Consider the following 18,131-nt stretch of genomic DNA (forward strand, 5'->3'; position numbering starts at 1 on the left):
TTCATTTGTCTAAAACACTAGAAGTCTAAGTGGTCTCATCGTTGAATTCAGAAAGCCTTCCTTGGCTATATGAGGCATCACACCATGCAGTGGGCACCCTTTCCTCAGGGAGTTTATTCCCACCTTGTAAGCAAGCATTTAGAGGTGTGAAGTAGGACTTCCCTCTGGTATTCCTCATGTAGTCTAGTTTGGCCAGAGTTAAATTACCTGCTCTTAGGAAACAAGTTTTTCTAAAATTAAATGTGTGTTTCCTGAAAATTAACCAGAATGGTGAATATATTTGTGAATTTATACCATCTTTTGCCATCTTAAAATTAAGCTACTTGGCATAAGACCAACGAAGAAAAATAATTAATAAGATCTTGAAAAATTAAGCCAAAATATGTATATGCTTACATTGAAGAGGCTGGCCAAATAATATTGACTAGAATTCAGGAGAGAAATTAGGTTTCAAACCAATGGTAATTCAAATGGTGGACTAGAGTAGAAGGCCTTAAGAACACCTCTTCTTTCCCACTGGGTTCCTCCTTTTATAATTAATCTCACTAAGCCATACGTAAAGAAGATTTATTTATTTATTTATTTTTTATTTTATTTTTATTTTTTTTGAGATGGAGTCTCACTGTGTCGCCCAGGCTGGAGTGCAGTGACGCGATCTGGGCTTACTGCAAGCTCCGCCTCCCAGGTTCACGCCATTCTCCTTCCTCAGCTTCCCGAGTAGCTGGGACTACAGGCGCCCGCCACCACGCCTGGCTAATTTTTTTGTATTTTTAGTAGAGACGGGGTTTCACCGTGTTAGCCAGGATGATCTTGATCTCCTGACCTCATGATCCGCCCACCTCGGCCACCCAAAGTGCTGGGATTACAGGCGTGAGCCACTGCGCCCGTCAAGAAGATTTATTTTTAAAGTAAGTTTGCAGCAGTATAGATGAAGTTAATGTTTCTCTTATTACTAACATTGTTTTCTGACTTTGTCTGGTCCCTCACTTCCCTTACTAACATACGCCATTTTTCCCCAGCTTTTTCTTGTGGAATAGTCTGTCACAGTTACACTGATTGATTGAAAAATTTCTGAATCTCCAAATATGTTTTGTTTCCTTTTTATTATTTTTTAAATGTTGATTTATTTTTATTCTTTGTACTTCTGGTATAAAATATGAAAACTCTGTTCTTGAAATTATCTTTAATTAAATCATAACTTAATCTTAGGTAAACTCCAATTCACAGATTCAAAAGTTTGTTCTTCTCAATTCTTTTTTATAAACTAAAGTCAAAATAAATTTAAATATTTTAAAATGGACTTTAACTTACTAAAATAAATATTATAAATATTCTTCCTATCTATAATGCTGAAAATTTAACAATTAACCTGAATTATAGATTAATTTCTCCTCACACCTAAGCTATGCCAATTTTTTAGTTGTAAAGTCCTAAGCATTCAATTTATTCTACATTATTTTACAGATGTAGTCTCTTTTAATAGAACAGATGTAGGCTTAGATAAAAATCTCCTTAGAAGAAGGAAATGGACTAGATAAACTAAAAATATTATGCATATGGAACTCAGCTTATTCTGATAAATTTGGTCTTAACCTATATAGTACAGTCATGTTGTTGAGCTATGGATTAATACACCAGACAGGAATCTTAGCTAAATATAGCCTATGGAATTTTTTCATCAGGTCCCAATACTCTTTAGGGCTGAAATGCTATTACTATAATGTGTTAATGTAGAAATATAATTTTGAAATTGAAATTGAGGAAAATTACTTTTTTTGGCCTTGAATTTTATATGATTGCTTAGGAGTTAATGTCACTCCTACAGTTTATTTCCCTATATATTTTCTTCTATTTTATTGAAGCTATCTTTACAATTTCATTAGTATCTAATAAAATCATGTGGGTTGTAGATGACAGCAATGATGTACTTTCCTATCTTTATCTCACTGAACTCCACAGACTGCCTATCCTCAGGCACAGGAAACTACTCTTAAGTAGTTATGCAATTAACAGCTAAAAAGGAGTGTTTAAAATGAGAAAGAAATATTTTAGGTTGATACATAGGTCACTAATTACTTAGAAATACTCTGAGCCTTCCAATGAAACCACTATACCCATAAAATTTGAGCCTACAACTTGTGGTCTTGAATTTCTCCCTTCAATTTATAATGTTACAGACAGCCTTGGTCTCTGGCCATCAACTCTTCCTAGCATGGCATTAATCTCTAGGAAATGTCCAGTGACTCAACTGCTACTACTGAAATGTCTGCTGAGGTTCTTGGACACACACATGCACACGCACTCGCTGAACATGCATGGTCACTCAAGACCCTGAGAAATATCAAAGCTGGGAAAAATTCTGTAAAACCTTTCTTTCTTCCTTCTCTGACAAAGCAACCAGAAGTAACTCATCTAAGGTCAGGATTCTTTGCTGCTTTTTCAGTGTAGCTATAATAGAATTCCCTGCCTATTATTCCCAAATTAACAAAACAAAACAAAAAACATACATAAGAGAAAGGTAGTTTTAGGAAATAGAATGCTTGAAGAAATTTATGGAAAAATTTACATCTAAAATAATCTGTAACACCATTATACCTTCTTTATCCATAGATCAACATACAATAATCTAAAATACAACATGTGCTTATAGAAGGATTAATAGATAAATGGAATGGCGGATGAATAGACAAACTGATAGACGAATGTTTGATTAACTGACTGAAGGTGTGGATGCATATAGCTGGCATCCATGTGGTAAAGACAGAGTCCAATCCAAACATGATAGAGAGGGAAGTGGAGCAAGGTGGCTGAATAGAACCCTCAGTAATCATCCCTCTCACAGGAATACCAACTTGAATAGCTATTCACACAAGAGAGCACCTCCATAAGTAACTAAAAATCAGGTGAGTGATCACAATACCTGGTTCTAACATCATATCCTTGAAAGAGGCACTGAAAAAAGTAGGAAAGGTGGTTTTGGATTGCTGACTCCACCCTCCTCCTCTATCTCCTGGTAGCATCCTCATGGTGCTGAGAGAGAATCTTTGTGCTTGGGGAAGGGAGAGCAAAGTTATTGTGGGACTTTGCATTGACCTCAGTGCTGTTTCTCACAGTGGAAAGCAACACAGGGCAAAATTCAGCTGTCCACTACAGGGGGAGCATATAGACTTGCCCCCAAATTCTGACTAGCCCCTCCACAGTGGGCTGAAGCACTTTGGGGTCCTAAGTAAACTTGAAAGGCAGTCCAGACAACAGGGCCTGAAATTCCTGGGCAATTCCTGGTGCTGTGCTGGGCTCAAAGTCAGTGGAACTGAGGTGCACATGATCTAGTAAGATATCAGCAGGAGTGGCCAAAGGGATGCTTTCATCACCCCTTTTCCAATCCCAGGCAGCACAGCTTGCAGCCTCGGGAGAGACTCCTTCCTTCTGCATAAGGAGAGGACACAGGAGAGTGAAAGGACTTTGTCTTGCAGCCACAGTAGAATAGGGCACTAGGCAAACTCCTAAGGTTCCCAATCCATTCTTCACTCCCAGGTGAAATTTCTAGACTCTTGAATCATCAATAGCTAAAATAATCAACTTTTTTCTCATTCCAATAACACTTGGGGGTGAATACCAAGCAGATCAACTTTTGATATGGTTTTTCATCTTTGTAAACTCTTAAGACTTTCTGTTTTATTACTTGCCTTCCCAAAGTTAAGTACTTTTAATTATGAAATTACATACTATTAATATGTTATTCTATACCTGACTGCTAATTTGCTCTCCTGGAAATTTTTACATTATAAAATGACTCCATTTTATATTCATAATCAAGGTTATTTCTCTTAAATTTTTTAAGAAGATGTAAACATAACTATTAACATATCGATGTTATCTTTAGAGAGTTTTTTCGTGCTCTAATTTTTAATATATTTTCAAATTTTTTGTACATTAAAACTTTCAGTTTTCTTTTCAATTGCTTATTTGCTTCAGCAGGCAACTTAACCAGATTCCACTTCCTTTCTGTACATGTGTCTATATGATATATATACACATATGTATTTGTATACATGTGTATATTAATAGTTTATAATAATGCATATTCTATTCTATCTTATTTGGTTTTCCTTTTTAAGTAGACCACAATGGTCTGCCTATTTTCATGGTGAAAGATGTGAATTTTTCTTACCTGCCCTTTAAACTACTTTGGGGAAATGCAAAGTCAGCTGAACTAAATTTAGCGATTACCTTTTAGCTGACAGGGCCTTCTGATGTGGGAATCATTCTTATGCTTGCTGTGTTCCTGCCAGATTTTGTCATTCACAGTTTTTCCTTCTAAAGTGAAGCAGATAATTGGTTAGCAGAATTCATAGTAACATTTGTCCGGTAAGTATAAGACATTTGAAATCAAAGCAAGTTCAGCACAGGATTTGCAACTTGGTAAGTGGTATCTTAAGAGAGCTCTAGTTCTAGGTGATGCAGGAAGTCAGGGACCCCGAACGGAGGGACCGGCTGAAGCCATGGCAGAAGAACATAAATTGTGAAGATTTCATGGACATTTATTAGTTCCCCAAATTAATACTTTTATAATTTCTTACGCCTGGCCTGTCTTTACTGCAATCTCTGAACATAAATTGTGAAGATTTCATAGACACTTATCACTTCCCCAATCAATATTCTTGTGATTTCCTATGCCTGTCTTTACTTTAATCTCTTAATCCTGTCATCTTCGTAAGCTGAGGATGTATGTCGCCTCAGAACCCTGTGATGATTGTGTTAACTGCACAAATTGTTTGTAGAGCATGTGTGTTTGAACAATATCAAATCTGGGCACCTTAAGAACAGGATAACAGCAATTTTCTGGGAACAAGGGAGATAACCTTAAAGTCTGGCTGCCTGTGGGCCGGGCACAATGGAGCCATATTTCTCTTATTACCGAAAATGGGTAAGAGAAATATCGCTAAATTCTTTCCCCAGTAAGGAATATTAATAATTAACAGCCCTGGGAAAAGAACGCATTCCCAGGGCAGGGCCTCTAAAATGGCCGCCCTAGGAGTGTCTGCCTTATGTAGGTGTGGATAGGGATGAAAGATGCCCTAGTCTCCTGCAGTGCCCCCAGGCTTGCTAGGATTAGGAAATTCCAGCCTGGTGAATTCTAATCAGACTGGTTCTCTGCTCTTGAACCGTGACAATGCATGCACAGCAGGACATGGAGGTTCATTAGTGATTCTAGTTTCACCCTTAACTTCTGCCTTGTGATCTTTTGTTGCCCTTGAAGCATGTGATCTCTGTGACCCACACCCTATTCGTGCACTCCCTCCTCTTTGAAAATTGCTAATAAAAACTTGCTGGTTTTGTGGCTCGGGGGCATCACAGAACCTGCTGACGTGTGATGTCTCCCACAGATACCCAGCTTTAAAATTTCTCTCTTGTGTACTCTTTCCCTTTATTTCTCAGACCGGCTGACACTTAGACAAATAGAAAAGAACACACATTGAATTATCGGTGGTGGGTTCCCCCATATCAGGGAGTTCTAGTCCTTCATGGGCAACTACAGGTATCCTGTGGGCTACCCACTTATTCTCATGAACTACATAGGCACCTCACCATATATGATAGAATGCTGTTACTCTAACGTCTCTTGATAGCTTATGATTGCATTATTCTTTGTAGTTTTCTTGAATTCATAACCAATTATTATTACTTTTCTGAGACAGCGTCTTACTCTGTTGCCCAGGTTGGAGTACAGTGGTGTGATCACAGCTCATTGTGGCCTCAAATTCCTGGGCCATAGCTATCCTCCTGCCTCAATTTCCCAAGTAGCTGAAACTACAGTCATGTGCCACCAGGATAGGCACATTTTTTTTTTTGTAGAGACAGGGTCATAATCAATTGTTTTTACGCATCCTGAAAAGGTTAAACTATCCTTACCCTCTAGATTCTCCATCATTTCTAACAAACTAATTGTGTAGAAAGAACATTGAGCTGTGATAGTTTCAAGAAACTCTAAGATCCTTGAATGGAATATAAATTATTTGCTCAGCTTTGTCCTCCCAACATCTAAAGCAGGGCCTGGACATGTGAATAAATGAATTGCACCAAATGGAAAATTGGAGTCCCTTCTAAATTACTTACTACAGATAAATCATTCTACGTGTTGTATCATACATTGATAAAACAAATGTTGAATAATGCAACCTATGCGTAGCATGAAGACAAACTCAGCATGCTGTGTTGTTTCTAAAGTCACTATTTGCTCATATGTTTTGATTATAGAAAAGGCAGTTGATCATCAAGAACTGTGTTAGGATAGAAATATTGGTTGTACTGTATGTGCATGCAGAATAGACTGAGAATGGATCTAGATGAAAAATAAAATGTTGCCTTACTTCCTTTTAGTTAAGACTGTGCACTATTCAAATTAGGGCTGATATTCAAAATATTTAACAACGAGTGACTGCAGGACCCTGATAGGATCCAGCACCTATAGATGCTACTGCTGGGAGAATTGGAACCTGATTAAAATGCAGATATCCTTCAAAGTTGTACCCATTGTGGGGTATCACCTTAGTCAGAATGAGCTTTTCAGATCCTACCAGGAAATTGGTTTTTAAAAAAGAAGGAAATGAGTATGAGCACCTGACTCCTCTGCTGGGGAGAAGGAAAGGGAAAAGGGTACCCAAAAGTTTGGCACACTACATTAAAAAAAATTACTGAGGCCAGGCATGGTGGCTCATGCCTGTAATCCCAGCACTTTGAGAGGCCGAGGCAGGCGGATCACGAGGTCAAGAGATCGAGACCATCCTGGCCAACGCAGTGAAACCTGTCTCTACTAAAAATACAAAAAATTAGCTGGGTGTGATGGCACGTGCCTGTAGTCCCAGCTACTCTGGAGGCTGAGTCAGGGGAATTGCTTGAACCCGGGAGGCAGAGGTGGCAGTGAGCCAAGATCGCACCACTGCATTTCCAGCCCAGCAACAGAGTGAGACTCTGTCTTAAAAATAACTAAATAAATAAAATTATTGACTGGATGATCCAGATGTTTCACATTGTGAATGTTTTATAATTACTGACTCCCTATTTGCTGTAAAGTAAAAAGAGAGATAATCTATTAACTTTCTAAAAATAATGAATAGAAATCGATTTTTACTTTAGAATTAAAGTACAAACCAAACTGATTGCATGTATTATACTATGAATGCTATCACAGAAACTAAAGAGAAGATTTGGTGTGTGAAATGTTGTAGAAGAGACTTTTATAATGAAACCACTTTCTGCTAATTTTTTATTGTCTCCTAGATTCACAGATCTAAAAAGATCTCTGACAAGTCACCTTGACCACGGAGCAGCCAAGCTACACATGGAGAGCTGGAAGATGAGCAGCCAATGAACTACGAAAGAGGATTATTCTGTTTAAATATAAAAGGAAAATATTGCAAATAAATCCATGATTTCTTTGTCATAGCCATTTAAAGTTAGAATGAAGCCACTTTAAAAAAATGTTCTTCTATATAATTCAAAGACAACTCAGTTTGACTTTCATTAATCAGTTTTGTTGCTTTGTGGCAGGAGCAGGAGAAAAGAACTTTTGGGGAGACAGAATACATCGTTTACACTTGTAACCTTAGGAATCACTAACCAAATATTTTATTTTCAGACATAAATCTCCGGAATAACCTGGAAGAATAAAAGAAAAAGATATTTAAGTCTAGATTTAATAAATAACATTTTAATCAAACAGAAATTAGAATATGTGCAACACTTTGGGAGCAGAAATAAATTCTACCTCTAACCGAGGTCTACCTATGGTCTTGAATTTTCCTAACCCTAGGTGGCAAATTACAGTAAATACAAGTACAATTTGGGTCTGTAAATTTCTATGCAATATGGAGAAACTGATATTCAAAAGACCTGAAAAAAATAGTAAGTCATTTTACGTGAAGGTATCCAAGGATAACCAAATAGTTAATGGGGGGGGGGGGGGAGTGCTTTTGCAAATAATTATGTTAATAAATACAGAACGAAGTATGTAAATTGTATATAACCATTATGCAATCTCTAATAAAATAAAAGATCTGGAAAATAATCACCAATTATTGATAAAGCCTAATTGAAAGGCTGATGGGCAACTTTATGCCAATGGATCCATGTGATACCATCTGAACCCACTGAGCAATATCACTGTCATAAAAATATGATCATGCTAATCAATTCATGTGTGTGGGTGAACACACACATATCTCATAACTAACATTGTTATAGCTTAAGTATTTTCTACTATTGATATTCTTTATTGTCATTAAATTAAAACCGAGGTTACCCTTTTTTCAAGCTCAAAATTGTGGGCAAAAACATGCATAGATAAGGTTTCCTTTTTGTTAATTTTTTGTTTCCTTTTCATTTTTTAATGCAAAATGGTTAGGACATCTCTTGGCACATAGCAAGCATTCCAAACAAATAAAGCTATTTATAATATTGTAAAGTGAGGTAAGTGAATAACAATGAGACTAGATGTAAAGCTTACAATACAACAAAACAGAAAGTATGCAGTCACTGAAGACCAACTTTTAAATATATATATAAATATACATATTTGAACCTTTTCATACTTTATATGTATTTGAATCTTATCACACTTTGAGATTTAACTAAAAGTTTACAGGAAACATATAGTAGAGAAAAACATGCTTAAAAAAACACAAGGATTCAATCAGCAAAATTCAAAAATCTGGGAAATTCTTCAGGACACAGACTCCAGTTTCTTCAACAAATAAATGAAAAGGCATAAATTAAGAGACCTGAACTGAATCCAGCTGAGCTTTTTGGATCCTGATTTAAATAAACCAACTCTGAAAAAGCATTTGAGTCTGTCAGAAATATTTTAATAGTGACTGTATATTTGGCAATTTAATGTCATTTGTCTTGTTTTGTTCTAGTGCAGTAATGGTATTGTGATTATGCTTTTTAAAAAATAATTCTTATTTTTTAGTAACATACACTGAAGCATGAAATTATGTGTCTGGCATCTGCTTTATTAATACAAAAACAGTGGGGATGCAGTTGAGGGAGTAGAATGGGTAGAAATAAAATTGACTACAGGTTGATCCTTGTTTAAGTTTGGTGATATGAGTTTATCATTAACTCTTCCCCTATGTATGATTGAAAATTTTCATAATAAAATGTTTTGAAACAGAAACAGAGGATAGGACTATGCTGACTTGACTGCTAATCAATTCATGTGTGTGGGTAAACACACATATCTCATCACTAACTGTTATAGCTTAAGTGTTTCCCACTATTCATATTCTTGATAGTCATGTGCTCGCTTCGGCAGCACAGATACATATTCTTGATAGTCATTAAATTAAAAGGAAGGTGACCCTTTTTAAGCTCAAAATTGTAAGCAAAAACATGCATATATAAGGTTTCCTTTTTCTTAATCTTTTGTTTGTTTTTAATTTTTTAATGCAAAATGCTTAGGACATCTCTTGGCATATAGCAAGAATTCCAAACAAAGCTGTTTATAATACTGTAAAGTGATGTAGGTGTATAACAACATGAGACATCATTTCCATCAGGAGAGTGGTAGGCAAAAAAATAAAAATAAAAATAAGGAACTGAAAGCAGTCTTCAATTTTATTTTAATTGCTTGAAATCTGAGGCCCACCTTAACTGATCTGGTTTATGTTTGAAAAATTGTAAATTGGTCATCATCAGACACTTTCCTGCTTCTGTCATCTATGTTTTGGTAGCCTATATTCTGCAGAAGCATCAATCATAAGCAAACGGCTACTATTTTGTTTAAGTACTTTCCTTGGAATTAGTGATGAAAGGAGCCGGGCACATTCCCCAGCCCTGGGCTCAAAACAAACAAGCCCAGTACAAACACATCCCATCCTCCCATCTCACCACATATCGCCATACATCTCTCAAACTTCCTGAGCCCAGTACAAACACATCCCATCCTCCCATCTCACCACATATCGCCATATATCTCTCAAAGTTCCTGAGCCCAGTACAAACACCACCAGGAAAGTCTCCGATAAGGAGACAGCCGTTCAAAGTTTTACTGAAAAAGCGGGAACCAAAAGAATTCCTTTGTTCCCCTGTAACTCTCAGGCTATAAAAAGCAAACACTCGCATTGTTCAGGGCCCTCTTGTATGCTGTGGAATGGAGGGACCAGGTTCGAACTTGTAGTAAAGATCCTTGCCGCTTGGCTTTGACTCTGGACTCTGGTGGTCTTCTTTGGGGAACAAATGGTCTGGGCATAACATCTGGGGGCTCGTCCGGGATTCCCCAAGCCCACCAGACTCCTGGTCAACAGATCTGCTAGGATCGATCTACTGATAGGTGAGCTGGCTCGTCTCCGTTTGTCTGTCTGTGTCTATTGTCTGTTCTGAATCCGAATCTGTGACTCGCGAGGTCTGAAACTGGAGCTGGCACAGTCCTGGCGGACGCGCTATAGGACAGCCAGCGGAGACCAGTGGGAGACGTCCCCTGGCTCTCATCTGATCTATATTGCGGTCTTAGCTGCCCCGGCTTGGCGGGCAGCAGCTGTCTCTGATCTGAGCTGCCCCGGCTTGGCGGGCAGCAGCTGTCTCTGATCTGAGCTGCCCCGGCTTGGCGGGCAGCAGCTGTCTCTGATCTGAGCTGCCCCGGTTTGGCGGGCAGCAGCTGTCTCTGATCTGAGCTGCCCCGGTTTTGGCGGGCAGCAGCTGCCTCTGACCTGGGCTGCCTCAGCGCGACCGGGACCCAGGCAGCTAACTCTGACCCGGGCTCCCGGTGCGCGCTTGCGATCTGAACTGCCCCGGTTTGGCGGGCAGCAGCTGCCTCTGACCTGGGCTGCCTCAGCGCGACTGGGACCCAGGCAGCTAACTCTGACCCAGGCTTCCGGTGCGTGCTTGCGATCTGAACTGCCCCGGTTTGGTGGGCAGCAGCTGCCTCTGACCTGGGCTGCCTCAGCGCGACCGGGACCCAGGCAGCTAACTCAGACCCGGGCTTCCGGTGCACACTTGCGATCTGAACTGCCCCGGTTTGGCGGGCAGCAGCTGCCTCTGACCTGGGCTGCCTCAGCGCAACTACGATCTAGGCAGCTAACTCTGACCAAGGCTGCCAAAGTGTGCCTGCGATTAGATATCATTAAGAAGTCAAATCAGATTTCCTTTACAGGGATTCAAACCCACATTCCTTTATAGGAAGAGACTACAAATTATTACAGGATGGGTAATACCCAGAGCACTCCCCTATCTCTCCTTACGAGTAATTTCAAAGAAGTTAGAGCAAGGGGCCATGATCTTGGTATAGAAATCAGGAAAGGAAAGCTAATTACTCTGTGTCACTCCGAATGGCCTGCCTTTGATGTGGGGTGGCCACCCGAAGGGACCTTCCGACTTGCTGTCATCACTAGAGTAAAGTCCAAGATTTTCCTACCTGGGCATGCGGGCAACTTAGATCAAATCCCATATATCCTCATATGGCAGGACCTTGTTGAGAACCCGCCTCCTTGGCTGTCCCCTTTCCAATTAGCCTCTGAACCCTGTAAGGCACTGGTTGCTCGACCACTAAAATCCAAGCAGCCAACTGCCCCCCCCATCCTGTTCTACCTGACAGCGGGGACCCACTGTTCACAGAACCCCCTCCATACCCCTCCGGGACCCAGGCCCCAGCCCCCCTGGCTGAGCTGCGGGAGGGAGCAGGCGGACGGGAGGCGGCCGGCACACACGGGCCCGCTGAAAGGGAAAGTAACTTTGAAGGGCCGGCGGGGTGGACGCGAGGGTGCACTTCGCGGACTAGCCCCCCTCAACCACCTGACTCCATGGTGGCTTTACCCCTTCGGGAAATAGGACCCCCAGATGACATAGGAATCCCCAGGCTCCAGTACTGGCCATTCTACACCAGTGATCTGTATAACTGGAAGACTCAGAGTGCTCGGTTTTCAGACAACCCCAAAGATTTACTGGCTTTACTGGATAGTGTCATGTTCACCCACCAGCCCACTTGGGATGATTGTCAGCAGCTTCTCCGAATCTTGTTCACCATGGAGGAGCGAGAGAGAATACAGATAGAAGCTAGAAAGCTGGTCCCGGGGGACGACGGTCAACCGACTGCCAACCCCGACCTCATAAACGCAACCTTTCCTCTGACCAGGCCGGCGTGGGACTACAATATGGCAGAAGGTAGGGGACAGCTACATCTTTATCGCCAGACTCTAATGGCAGGTCTCTGGGCAGCTGCTCGCAAGCCCACTAATTTGGCTAAAGTATATTCTATTCTGCAGGGGAAGACAGAGAGCCCAGCTACCTACTTAGAAAGATTAATGGAAGCTTTTAGACAGTACACCCCCATAGATCCAGAGGCTCCAGAAAGTCAGGCAGCTGTTATAATGTCTTTCATAAATCAGGCAGCCCCAGATATTAAGAGAAAACTCCAGAAATTAGAAGACTTGGAGTGAAAGCAGATTCAGGACCTCCTTCAGATAGCCCAGCGGGTTTACAATAACAGAGATACTCCAGAGGAAAAGCAATTTAAGGCCACTGAAAAAATGACCAAGGTCCTGGCAGCAGTGGTACAGAAAGAGCATCTACAGCCAGAGTACACCCAACCTAGGCGGCCCCCCCGGCATGATAATCTGAGCAAAGACCTGCAGAACCGCCCACTTCCTGACGCCGACCTCGTCTGGTTCACTGATGGGAGCAGCTTCATGCATCAAGGCCAGAGGTACGCTGGAGCGGCAGTAACTTCAGAGACTGAGGTAATCTGGACGGAACCCCTGCCCCCGGGGACATCGGCCCAGAAGGCCGAACTGATAGCGCTCACCCAAGCTCTTACCTTAGGGGCAGGGAAAAAGCTGACAGTATATACAGACAGCCGATATGCTTTTGCAACGGCGCATATACATGGGGCCATTTACAGGGAGCGAGGGTTACTGACGGCTGAAGGAAAAGAGATAAAAAACAAGCAAGAGATCCTAGCCCTGCTAGCAGCCCTATGGAGGCCAGAAAAATTAGCCATTGTTCATTGCCCAGGGCATCAGAAACTAACTACTCCAACTGCTCAAGGCAACTTTCTGGCAGACCAAACTGCAAGGAATGTGGCGAAGGCTCCCAGCCAACTCCTTGCACTCCAGCTCCCTGACCCGGGCCCCCAGGACTTGCCATATTTCCCTGAATATTCAGAACAAGATCTCCAGTGGATTGACAAACTTCCCCTGAAACAAATCCAGAATGGGTGGTGGACTGATACTAATGACCAAACCATCCTACCAGAAAAATTAGGACAACAGGTGTTAGAACACATCCACCGAACCACCCACCTGGGGGCCCGGTGGATGAAAGACCTGATCAGACGCTCCAAGCTCAAAATCAGACATATAGCTGAGATGGCCAGCAGTATCGTAACAAGTTGCAAAGTCTGCCAGCTTAACAACGCATACCCCCAATCTCAAGCTGCAACAGGAACAAGGCTCAGGGGAACCAGGCCCGGTATCTACTGAGAAGTAGATTTTACTGAAATAAAGCCAGGAAAGTACGGGTACCGGTACTTACTTGTCTTTGTAGATACTTTTTCAGGGTGGACTGAAGCATTCCCAATCAAAAAAAGAAACTGCTCAGGTCGTAGCAAAGAAAATTCTGGAAGATATCCTTCCCAGGTATGGCTTCCCCGTCCAGATAGGGTCAGATAATGGGCCCGCTTTTGTCACTAAGGTAAGTCAGGACTTGGCTTCCATTCTTGGGGCAAATTGGAAACTACATTGCGCTTACAGGCCCCAGAGTTCAGGACAGGTAGAAAGGATGAATCGGACCTTAAAAGAGACCTTAACTAAATTGACTATAGAGACTGGCGCTAATTGGGTAGTCCTTCTCCCCTATGCTCTGTTCCGGGCCCGTAATACCCCTTACAAACTGGGCCTTACCCCTTACGAAATCATGTATGGCAGACCTCCACCCCTGGTTCCTAGCTTAAAAGATGACCTGCTTAAGTCTGAAACAGAAAATGTCTCTGAATTCTTATTTTCCTTACAAGCCTTACAGAAAATTCACCAAGAAATCTGGCCCAAGCTGAAAGAGCTATATGAGACCAGTCCCCCACCGACACCCCATCCGTACCAGCCGGGAGACTGGGTCCTGGTTAAGCGACACTGACAAGAGACCCTAGAGCCCAGGTGGAAAGGACCACTCCAAGTACTCCTGACCACACCCACCGCCCTGAAGGTAGAAGGCATTGCGTCGTGGATCCACTACACCCACGTCAAGCCAGTGGACCCAACCTCCGACCTTCTGGGGCCAATCATGGCGGTGGCTGAAGCACCGGACACGTGGACTGTGGACAGAGCTAAGAACAACCCCTTAAAACTCACCCTGCGCCGGCAGCATAGCTCACTGCAAACATGCAGTTAGGTAGTCTAACTCTAATATTAGTCGCCCTAGTGGCCGCTGGGGAAAACATAAAGCCAGCTCCTTATCCCTTTGTCTGGAGATTCTGGCTTTATGAAAACCAAACCCACCCTGGGCAACCTCATAAGCCCGGGAAATTAGTGGCCAGTGCAGATTGCCCCTCCTCAGGGTGCAATAGCCCAATTTTACTAAATTTTACCGATTTCCCAGTAGCCAAACCAGTGGCACCAATAATATGCTTCGAGTATGATCAGACTGAATACAATTGTAAGCACTATTGGTGGCACCAAAGTGCCAGCTGCCCTTATAACTATTGTAACATCCATAAATACCGATGGTGGGGTGGAAAAGAACAGATAGATCCCAGATGGCCCTTCCATCGCAGACGAGATAGAGACCTTTCATATACATAGATAGTTAGAGACCCCTGGAACTCCCGCTGGACCACGCCTCAACACGGGGCTGTATACTACTCCTCCGCCTCCACATGGCCTAGCAGTCACCTCTATCTGTGGCGGGGTCTAGTGCAGGTACGGCCCCTGGTCCATGGAAATATCCAGTGACAATAAAACCGCCTGACACAAGACTTACATCCTTTTTCCTGGTTAAAATTATTGCAAGAAGGATTAGAACTTGCCAACCTTACAGGACTTCACAGCCTGTCTGGCTGCTTTCTGTGTGCCACTCTAGGGCGTCCACCGCTAACCGCTGTCCCCCTGCCATGGGGATCCTCCACCTCAGCCCAAGCTAACAACCACCGAACCCTCTCATATGCCCCTATCCCTAACGTGTCACTATACCTAAACCCCAGTCAAGAAAAGTTTCCCTACTGTTTCTCAGGAACTAATTCCAGCCTCTGCAGCATCACTGCAACGCCCCCTAACATCACCTTAAGGGCTCCGTCAGGCATATTCTTCTGGTGTAATGGAACATTATCTAAAAACCTATCAAGCCCCTCTGTTACCAACCTACTGTGTCTTCCCGTCACATTAGTTCCCCGGTTAACTCTGCTTACTGCTGGCGAGTTCCTAAGGTATACCGGTAACTGGACTAGTGCTGTTATTCACCCAGACCCTAGACCGAGACCTGCACGAGCCATATTTCTCCCCCTCATTGCAGGAATCTCCCTCACCGCATCCTTCATGGCGGCCGGACTGGCTGGGGGAGCCCTAGGTCACACCCTTATAGAAAGTAACAAGCTGTACCAACAATTTGCCATTGCTATGGAGGAGTCAGCTGAGTCCCTGGCCTCCCTCCAGCGGCAGCTCACGTCCCTAGCACAGGTAACCTTGCAGAACCGGAGGGCCTTAGACCTACTCACTGCTGAAAAAGGGGGAACGTGTATGTTTCTAAAGGAAGACTGTTGTTTCTACATAAATGAATCAGGGCTCGTGGAAGACCGGGTCCAACAGTTACGCAAGTTAAGCACAGAAGTAAGAACACAGCAGTTTGCTTCAGCTGCAGACCAATGGTGGAACTCATCTATGTTTTCTCTGTTAGCCCCCTTCCTTGGACCCCTGCTGAGTCTACTATTTCTGCTTACCGTAGGACCTTGTGTTGTTAACAGAATTTTGTGGTTCGTTAGAGAAAGGTTTGACACTGTACAACTCATGATCCTCAGAGCCCAATACCAACCTGTAAACGCTGAAAGAGAATCAGACTTATAAGACCCAAGATTGGCTCTAAAAATACCTGAAAAGAAAAGGGGGGAATGAAAGGAGCCGGGCACATTCCCCAGCCCCAGGCTCAAAACAAACAAGCCCACTACAAACACATCCCATCCTCCCATCTCACCACATATCGCCATACATCTCTCAAACTTCCTGAGCCCAGTACAAACACATCCCATCCTCCCATCTCACCACATATCACCATATATCTCTCAAACTTCCTGAGCCCAGTACAAACACCACCAGGAAAGTCTCCGATAAGGAGACAGCCGTTCAAAGTTTTACTGAAAAAGCGGGAACCAAAAAAATTCCTTTGTTCCCCTGTAACTCTCAGGCTATAAAAAGCAAACACTCGCATTGTTCAGGGCCCTCTTGTATGCTGTGGAATGGAGGGACCAGGTTCGAACTTGTAGTAAAGATCCTTGCCGCTTGGCTTTGACTCTGGACTCTGGTGGTCTTCTTTGAGGAACAAATGGTCTGGGCATAACAGTGAATTTCTTATTCATGGTCAGAAAAACAGCCTCACATACATGGCGATAAGACTGAGAAAGGCCCTGCCAAAGCCCCTTCTTTACTCCACCTCGTGCTTCAAATGCCAGTGTTGTAGTTTAAATAGTTAATTGTAACTAAAATACAACTACACCAGCCTGAGAGGTCCCTAAGCTGTTAATCACCCAATTACCTACTTACTATGGATGTGTTTTATATTTTTAACTGGGAGAAAGCTTTGAGCAGGGGGAATAAAAAAGAAAAAAAAAAAAAGAAAGAATATGAAAAAGCACAAGAGCTTTTGAGAAAAAGGACACCCAGAGAGAACATCACGTAATTCACAACTGGCCTCAGACCAATCCAGAGTGCAAGGAAGCCATTCTTCTGTATCCTCGGCAACCAATCTGAAAGTTTCCCCATAAACCGGCTTCCTGCCCGTGTGTAGTTCCTGCTTATCAATTAAAATCCCATTACCTTATGCAACATGTGTATGTCATGTCCTCTGGCAGCTGGATGTGCTGAATGTAAAGCCAGGCCTGACCTAAATAACCTGAAACTCTTTGCAAACACATTTTTATGTGGATTAGAAAAATACTTCAGAAGATTTATAGGTCACTGATAGAAATATGGTTTTATGGAGGCTCCCACTTTAATCTAGGCCTGGTTTAGACACATGTTTCTTCTGAAAATTTAATTTGCACATCCCTGTCTACTGGAATGTCACAACACAGCTTTCCCATGCATCAGCATAAACAGAGAAATGATAGCAAAGCAATCCACATCTAGATTTGTACATGACAGCTGCAAAAAAAAAAAAAAAAGTACTTTGGCACGAAGTCCACTAAAAATTCACATTCAACATTACAGAACCAAGGGAACATGAAGTTTACCAAGTAAATTTGACTTACTTTCTCTTTTTTGGTTTTGCATTCTCCAAATTAGAAACTCCCTGTAAAATAAAATAAAATGAATAAAATAAATAACATAAAATAAGACAAAACTATATCAAGAGATCTGAAAGAGAATTCATTCATTTTCTAGTATAATCCAAATGTAGTTCCTTTTGCCTTTTCCCTAGTGAAAAAGACTGATATGTCCCCCGTTGTATTTTAGTAATGTGTCACAGAAGTTTGACTCACATTTTAACTTTTTTTTTCCTTTTGTCTTTGTAACTTTGAGAAAGGTAGGATATTTCCTTTATTAACGAGGGCTTATATCTTATTTTAAGCCCTTGCCAGTTTAAAAAGAAACAACAGGTCTTTTAAATCAAAACATCCAATTAAATCCTCATTATCTAAACCTTCTGTCCCTCCATCAATCCACCAAAACCAAGGAGAGAGACACATACCTGGGTGTGTTAGTTGTATCATAGAGTGCCTTCATTTGAGAAAAATGGAAAGTAGCCTATCACAATACCCTCAGTGTGTTGAAATATATCTGTGATTCATCTGACCTTTTTCTTCAGATCAAGTGACCACTGTGTAAAATCCCTTACACTTTTGGGGTAAGAATTTGTCATATTTTTCGCCATCCTTGAAACAGCTTAAACTGCCCTAGACACCTTTAAAAGCGCTTCAGATTCTGTCTTTATTATTC

General features: G+C 42.0%; 1 protein-coding gene across 1 annotated transcript in view; it reads right to left on the bottom strand.

The window, feature by feature from the left end:
• SAMSN1 (SAM domain, SH3 domain and nuclear localization signals 1) overlaps nt 1-17,931 on the bottom strand; it is a 137,431-nt gene extending 119,500 nt beyond the window's left edge. Inside the window, 4 exon segments of the mRNA XM_063702748.1 lie at nt 4,231-4,317; nt 7,622-7,659; nt 17,444-17,484; nt 17,884-17,931. Coding sequence (XP_063558818.1) covers nt 4,231-4,317; nt 7,622-7,643 — 109 coding nt within the window. The 5' untranslated portion in view covers nt 7,644-7,659; nt 17,444-17,484; nt 17,884-17,931.
• Nucleotides 17,932-18,131: the final 200 nt, after the last annotated feature.

Source organism: Gorilla gorilla, chromosome 22, assembly GCF_029281585.2.
Source record: "Gorilla gorilla gorilla isolate KB3781 chromosome 22, NHGRI_mGorGor1-v2.1_pri, whole genome shotgun sequence".
NCBI lineage: Eukaryota > Metazoa > Chordata > Mammalia > Primates > Hominidae > Gorilla > Gorilla gorilla.